Raw genomic sequence first — 7763 nt, 5'->3', positions numbered from 1 at the left:
CAGCGTCTCTGCACGCACAAATTGATGCCTTTCTGATTGAATTTTATAGTTTTTTCTCCACGGCATTTGCATATTTGGCCCATCCTTGCCTTTTGTTATTTCTATGCATTTAGTTTATTATTTTCATTACCTATGTCTTTTCTTTCTATCTTCAAGAACCCTTCACAGCGACACTGCTCTCTGCTGCACAGGAACGATGACAGCTCCAGCTCTGGTAGGATGGCAGGAGGTGCCAGATGCCAGGCTGGGGCTCGGGCTGCAGCAGGGAAGTCAGCCCGGACAGGAGGGACTCGGATCCACCACGATGCAAACACTCCCTGTATTTGCTTGGAGCTTTCTTCTGCTGTGTGATCCTGAGCCATTTGGGGAGAGGTGGACAGGTCTGGCAACACAGCTGGGACATCCACGCCTGATCTTCAGCCCGTGCTCCAGCTTGGTGCCCTCCTTTACTGCTCATAAGCTCCCCTTCATAACCACACATGCCAAAGCATCCAGTCTCCTGATTTTGGCGAGCTCAGAAGACACTTCTCTGCCCATAGCAGCTCCACGGAGCTCCAGCCTCCTCATCCTTCAAGCCCAAGTATGTTCTTTGTCAGGGGCAGGATTTAACGACCACCTTGCTCATCCAGAGCAAAGTGCAGAGGGAAACAAGGTGCTTCAGGCACGCAGCTTAAATGAATTTGAGAAAGCTGAACAAGGAGATCTGGAATTAAAACCGAACTGTCATGCAGAAAGAAAAATATAATCTGACACCACACAGCCAGCCTCAAGCAGCCTCTTGCTAACAGGGAAACCTCAGACCCAAGAGGCCCAAGAGATCTTTGCACGGCTCCTTCAGAAGAAACAAAAAAAGCGAGCCACGCAATCCGTCCTGCTGGCTGGGAGAGCAGCCCTTTGTTTGAGGGCATCGGAAAGTGTGGAGACAATGCAGCGAAGAAAAACACTTTAAACTTAACTTCTGATGCGCTCACATTTCCCAGAACTTTTTTCACATTCACGGTGGGGAAAAAAGGCTATTTTGGTGCTGAACAAAGACATAGCACAAGGGCTGCAGCAGGCTGAGGACCATGAGCACCACAGAGAGACATCTCAGTCCACAAAACTAAGAAGACCTGGAATTATTTTATTTTTACTTGCCTTTTGTGCCTTATCTTCCAAATTAATCACATATAGCTTTTTTTCCCCTCTGTAATGAAGGGAGTAAAACTCCCTTTCCCTTTCCTTTTTTAATGAAAATTAATAATATAGGAAGAGACCTTTAAGACAACATTAGAAACACCAAGATGCAGACGTGCCAGGCAACACTGGTGACGAAGGCACAAGAATGTTTTGCCATCAAAAATCACACACGGAAGAAACACAAAAACCCCTGTGGGATAATTACTCAAAGCAAGGCTAGGGGAAGAAGCAAAGGGTTTAAAATTAATTTGCTGTAATGCAGAACATGGAATTAAGGAAGCGGCTTCTGTGTTAGAAAATCTCAAGTCTCTGTGAGCCCAGAGACCCAACTGTGGAAGATGGCTCAGGAGGAAGGTACCACATGGCTCTGCTGAGAATTTAGCAAAAATTAAAATAAAAAAAGACTAATAACACAGATACAAGTTACGAGAGAAATACGCAAAGGTTTGCAACGTGCAAAAAGGAAAAGGGATGACCAGCAAGCTTACACAGGGAGGACTGAGCCTGGCACTGCGGTCACGAGCAGAAAGGAAGGGACAGAGCATTCTTCTTCCTGCAAGGAAAAGCCAGTCCCTCGGGTTTATCAGGCAGCGATATGTTTCCAGGGCCAGCCTAACTTTCTCCTTCTGGCTAAAGCCGTACAGTTGCTCCCTTGGGCTTGGGACAGAGACTAACAGCACAGGTTCAGCCATATTTTTATATACAGAATATATCAGAACGTATAGTGTACACGTGTCTGTGATCCCCATGGGACTATGTATGTTTATCTTATCTATATTCATTTATAGTGAAACACTTACAGTAAAGCAGTCTCTTTAGGCTCTTTCTAAAAACTGAGAAACTGGCTGAATTACCTCAGAGGGCACTTCCCTGTCTTCATTATTCACTATATAGAGAGTTGGAAAAACAGGCTTTCTTAGCCAAGGAACTGGAGTCAGGTGAGGGCCCTTCTAGCCAAAGGCTTTTACGGGTGATACAGCACATGTTAAAAATCAGTTTAAGATCCCACAATTTCCAGGTAGTATCTTCCTCCAAAAGCCTTTTTCCTCTTCCTGTTATGAGATCACTTAAGCAACTGGTCAGAATCAGAGCAACCTTTCTTCTCCACCAGCTCTAAGTATATGAAGGCAGACTGAGGAAAAGGACACACGGACTTGTGCTCCCTTCCCTAAGATTTTACTCTTTATCCAAAATCCTTTTAGCCCAAATTAGAGCCATTTGAGAAGAGTTTTCTCTGACAGGCTGACAGACACCTGGGTCTAGAGGAAGCTGTGACCTCAGTTAGATGCCAGAACGTCCCTATACATGCAGAGCGCAGAACACGAGGTAGAGCCATACAGGTCCAGCTTAAACCTGGCCGATCCCTACGAACACTCTGAGAACCCCGACCTTTTCGCTACGGCAAAAGTCAATTTAAAGTAGGAAGCAAGCCATTATTTTGGAAGCTGGTGTGGCTTTGCAGCTTGCTGTCCATACAGGCTGAAGCCAAGCTGGCAATTCCTGCGCAGCCGCCGCCACTTTCAATTCTTTCTCAAAGCTCAACCTCATGTGTGCTTGGATGCGTTTCTATTGGTGGGGGGTATTTTTGGATAAACCTCTAGGAAAAAACGGAGCAGAGGGGCAGAACAAATAGCTGGAGAACTGTTATTTAAAAGATTAAGTTCTAATGAGCCTTAGCTATCACCATGGCACTTCATCTTCTCTCGAGTCCGAGCGCTTTCCTGCTGCTGCTGTTTCTCCACGCCCTCCACTAGATCTTATCACACATTTTCACCTGACTTGCAGCAGAACATCTCACACAATTTGTGACAAGCCCCACCCTGGTTTCAGCAGCATTTTCCCCTTGCTTAGTCTTAGATGACCAAGTTTCCCTGTCCAGCGGGCCCATACGCAACATGACCGAGAGATTTTAGGGTATCTGGAGGACGCAACACATGATGACAGTACTAACCAGAAATCTCCAGCTCTCAGTGGCAACTTTTCATAAAATTTTTCTCCTTTTTTACACCATCTCTGGTTATAAAAATGCTACCATTGTGATTAAATCCTTGCTCTGGCCAGAAGCTTCCATGAAAACGTTTCACCTCACTTCCTAACAGTAAATGGTGATTTCAGCAGGTAGCTGATCTCACTGCATCTGGATGGAACCAGGGGACCGGATCGTTTTCATTTTACTGTTTCCTTTGGTGACCTGAGCAAGGTCACACCCCCAACCACACAACATCTACCTGGCAAAAGGCCGTTATAAAGAGGTTACTCTTCTCACAAGGATACCAGTGAATTTCAGGCTGACCGACAGCAAACACAACTTCTGTGTAGTTCCAGCAACAAGTCCCAAAATATTTTCTTTTACACGTTCTGGACTGGTGCATCTTTACCTGCAACTTCTGCAATTAATTACATCAGGCGTAAAAGAACTCCAGGCACAGCCAGATGGTGCTGCAGTGCCGTGCTCTTCGTTAGCTCCCAGGATTTCATGCGCAAACTCAAACCACATCTATAAAACACACCTATAAACCCCTCCTGTGAGCCAGAAGAGCTCACAGCTGATGGGTTCGAACAATTATTTTGTCATTAACGTGATCTTTTCAATCCAAATATACTGAAATCAATCTTTGTGTTTAATGCACTAAAATACAGCAACAGCTCAAGGCTGTATTTTTCTAAAAGTTATGTTAAAGGCATCTGACTCAGGAAAAAAAATAAGCCTTTAAAATTTGAAAGCCTCATTCTTCGGCTATTTTTTCAGCGTGTCCCAGCAGCAAGTTGCTGCAACAAAAAGGCAACTATCACTTCTCCAAAAAGTTTTACTTCCAACAGAAGAATGCCTATTTCCTAGAGAAAAAAAAAAAAAAGCGCACCCAAAAAAACAGGAATACAAAGTTACAAGAGGCACTGATCCTGGCTTTATTCACTTAAAGATACATCCAACATTTCTTATAGCTCACTTGAAATTCAAAATGCTCTTAAGAAACCAACCAGAAAACCTTGATTTTTTTTTTTTTGCCTTAACAGTGCTGTCAAGTTCTCAAATAGAGAGTAAGTGACTTCCCAGCAAGACTGTGTTCTGTATTAATATAGATACAAAGGTTAAAACCCGGTAGAAACCCTTCAGTTTCCAATATTTGATGAATTGCATTCCCAGTGACCACCACGTTCTCCAGGGAGCAGGCTACTCCGCTTACCTGCAGGGACCGGCGCCCCGTGTGCCGAGCTCCTGCACCTCATCCTGAACCCTTGTGCCATTTTGGCGATAAAATGAAAACTGTTCCCCTCGACCGCCCTTGAGAGGGACTTCGCTCCCCGTTTGCATCTTGGTACCTGGCAGCTGTAACAAAACTCCTACAGCACTAGGAAAAGGCGCTGGGACAGCGCCGTGCACGTCCCCAAGGTTACCGATGCCGACTGCTAGCGAAGCGCTTGTTATGATCAAGAAGCATAACGTGGTCATTTGGAACTCAAACTACTTGGCAGTATCTTCTGTAAATTCAAGATTTATGTAAGAAGGTGTGTTGCAGCTGTCACAGAATGACATTACCTATCAGGTTTTTTTCTGCATTTAGTTAGATTCTTTTTAAAGTGGTGAAGAGTGCAGGACTTCACAAATATAAACATTTCTCTGTTAAACTTGCAAAATTTCATATCATGACACTATGAAAGCTGACAGTACAGTTTAATAAAACCCATGTTAAGAATCAGCATTGATAGGGCAGCTGAACTCTCTCAAAGCTACATTCTGCCTCATTAAGCAGGATCTACAGGTCCTGATGTCCCTTTCTGTGCAAAATGCATTCCCATACTAATGTGGCTACAAAAGCATGAGCAGTTCCTGTGTTGGTGTATCATCCCCGTGACATTTTACGACTGGTTTCTCTGGTCAGCAATAGCCTAATTAATAGTTAAGCTTGCTATGTAAAAGCAAAATAACCTTGATCTTAAAAACTTTATTCTGGGTCTTGGACACAGTTCAGCGACATGATCTGCTGAACAATCTGCCAACCACTCCCATGGGCTGTTTAAAAAGAGGAAACTGAAGGAAAAACCCAAATTGAAGACACTCACTGTTATAGTATCTTTAATTTATCTTGTGTTTTACAGAAGTCTGAATGGATTAAAAAGCACTTCCTTTCCCATCTCGTTCCTTACAGTTGGTAAAATATATTCAATGAGCAAATGTATGTGAACAGCTTGAGGATCTGCACCTTGCAAGGACTTCACAGACCAATCGAAAGCCAAATTTCTCGTAGATTTTTTTTTTTTTTTACAATCTTGTTTTAATACAACGGTAAATCCATTCCGATTGTAAACCTGTCCAGTCATATCTCCCCAGAACACTTTGCAAAAATCCAGTGTTGATTAGCAAACTAGTTAGCTTTGGCACGGAGCTGTGCTCTCTTGCCTGTGACAGCCTGGAAACCAGTTTTGATGCTGGCGACGGAGCAGCGAGAGTGGCAGGTCTCACACTGCAAGAAATATAACCTGGTGTCCTTCTGTAGGATTGTGTCTGGCGACCGACACGTATGACAGGTGACATACTCCTCTGTAGAAAAGGAATTAAGTTGCAGTTAAAAGATAGAGCATTATCAGCAGACAAGTCACCACTTCTTCAGCCCTTAGCTTAACAGTTCAAACCCATCTTGGGAGGCTGTTCAAATGCATCTACTTCTGCCTTACTACAAAAACCACAGAGGTAGAGGCAACCTAAAAATTCCTCCCTGGTTCCCAGGTTAGTAAGGAGGAGGTTTCACACGGTACATTATGCACTGACACTGGTGTTTCCAAAATAGTAACAACCGGTTAAGATTTCCCACTGGTGTTCCAGAACTTCCTCTGCTGAAGCAGCGTTCCCAGAAGCCAGCAACTGCTGTACAGCCCCAGCAGTCATTTTTGTTATGTATCACCTGCGAGTGCTTTGACCAGCAGCACTTAATTAACACATACAACAGAGTTTAAAATTAAGATTTCCTGTTATTTTCCACAGATCAAAACAAGCAATTCTTAAGTGTTCTTCCTGTTTTCCTCAGTGTGGTTTAGTGCCAGGAGAGCGTACAAGCTCTGTGCTTACTACAACCACGGCAGAACCCCCTGTACTTGCATTATTCCATGATAAAGCTGCAGCAAAGTTGTAGCTTTTTAGCACAGAATCTCCACAGCACACACACACCCGTGGGCCATACACAGGCCACCAGTCATCACAGGGGGTCTGAGAGAAATCTGTAGCAGAAAAAGGGAGTTATACTTACTGATGTATCTTCTCAAGACGTTTTCTATCTGTTTTTGCTGGAATCTGCCTTTGATTACAAGTTGGTTGTTACCATCTATTGAGCCACTAATTTAAAAGAAAAAAAAAAACCTGTTTCATTTGCAGAAGACAACAGGTGTTCAAACAAGTCAAAAACATGAAGCAAGGTAATGATGCATTCTTCAACATAAGAGTAAGCCCGAATTACTTTGTGGAAAAACAAATGCAAGATTCTGAAGGCACTTGAAAACCTACAGCTTTGCCCAACCATAACCCTCACTGCAGTAAAAGCAAACTCCAGCAGAGATAAAATCTCACAGTTAAGCTACCTCAATGAGAACTTTAGAGAATTGAGAATTAACACCTGCTTATCCCACGGAAGTGACCGCAACAACCCCCTAGCAGGGCATAACATGGCTAGAAGAAGATCTCATGACTCATTCTGATGTAGTAAATTGAATGTTTTTTTCACTTCATGGTTTCTAAGTTGCTGTTTAAGTCATTCAGAGCTGAAGAGACCCCAAAACCCAAATCAAATGGGCATTTGTTACACACGCGATGCAGCTGAACTCCTTGGGTCTCTGCCTACATAAAACAACACTGCAGTCTACAACAGAGAAATGAATGCACGACCAGAAAGGACATGGCCCCACCATGAGACCTTTGACAAGAGATGTAAAATCAACTAGGTTGATGCTAAGACAGATGGATTTAACTACAGCATTAGAATAACTAGCTCCAGGCCTGAAATACTTGCCATCAGGAAGTCACTCTCCCTTCCCTCGCTGTCCATCACCTGTCTTGAGCCAGTACAAGCTGGAGCATCTTTAAGAAAGGTCCCAAACAAGGGGTCCAAACTCTCACCCAAACTCTCCCCTGGGACTGAAGAATTTGCCTCTGTCCCTTCTCCCTAAGACAGGCACCTCTCCAATCAGTCAGCAGAGCGCGGAGAAGAAACGCCTGATGTTCAAGCACACGTACACAGACCTAAATCCAAGGTTTTCTCCAGCCTCAACAATTCTGTGATTCTGTAATTTTTTTTGGACAGACATCAACTACCTTGCCATTGCTTCCTACGCACAGAAACACACTCACAGCCCAGTAGCCTTACCTTGTACCCAATTCTGCCAACAAAAATGCCAGAAGATGTTTTGGCTGACGATGTAATCTAAAAATAGAGTAGGGATATGTTTAGCCTTCCCTCCTCAGAGAAATCTGATATTTATACAAGACTGGCAGGCTGAAACGATCTTAAATTACTAAGTCTGAAATGGGGCAGTGCCAGAGGGTCTGCGCCAAAGAGCATGGACAGGCAATGACGGCAGACCCAAGAGAGCTGAAC

At 43.8% G+C, this 7763-nt stretch overlaps 1 protein-coding gene across 1 annotated transcript in view; it reads right to left on the bottom strand.

The window, feature by feature from the left end:
* Nucleotides 1-5237: 5237 nt before the first annotated feature.
* The window catches only part of EIF2S2 (eukaryotic translation initiation factor 2, subunit 2 beta, 38kDa), a 6755-nt gene continuing 4229 nt past the window's right edge, over nt 5238-7763 (bottom strand). The window contains exons 6-8 of the mRNA XM_009872660.1: nt 7533-7589; nt 6423-6508; nt 5238-5719 (exon numbers count right to left, since the gene is read on the bottom strand). Of these exons, the coding sequence (XP_009870962.1) occupies nt 5544-5719; nt 6423-6508; nt 7533-7589 (319 nt within the window). The 3' untranslated portion in view covers nt 5238-5543. The remainder of the gene's footprint in view (nt 5720-6422; nt 6509-7532; nt 7590-7763) is intronic.

This window comes from Apaloderma vittatum, unplaced genomic scaffold (assembly GCF_000703405.1).
Source record: "Apaloderma vittatum isolate BGI_N311 unplaced genomic scaffold, ASM70340v1 scaffold33950, whole genome shotgun sequence".
Taxonomy (NCBI): Eukaryota; Metazoa; Chordata; class Aves; order Trogoniformes; family Trogonidae; genus Apaloderma; species Apaloderma vittatum.
This window is presented reverse-complemented; position numbering and strand designations above follow the sequence as displayed.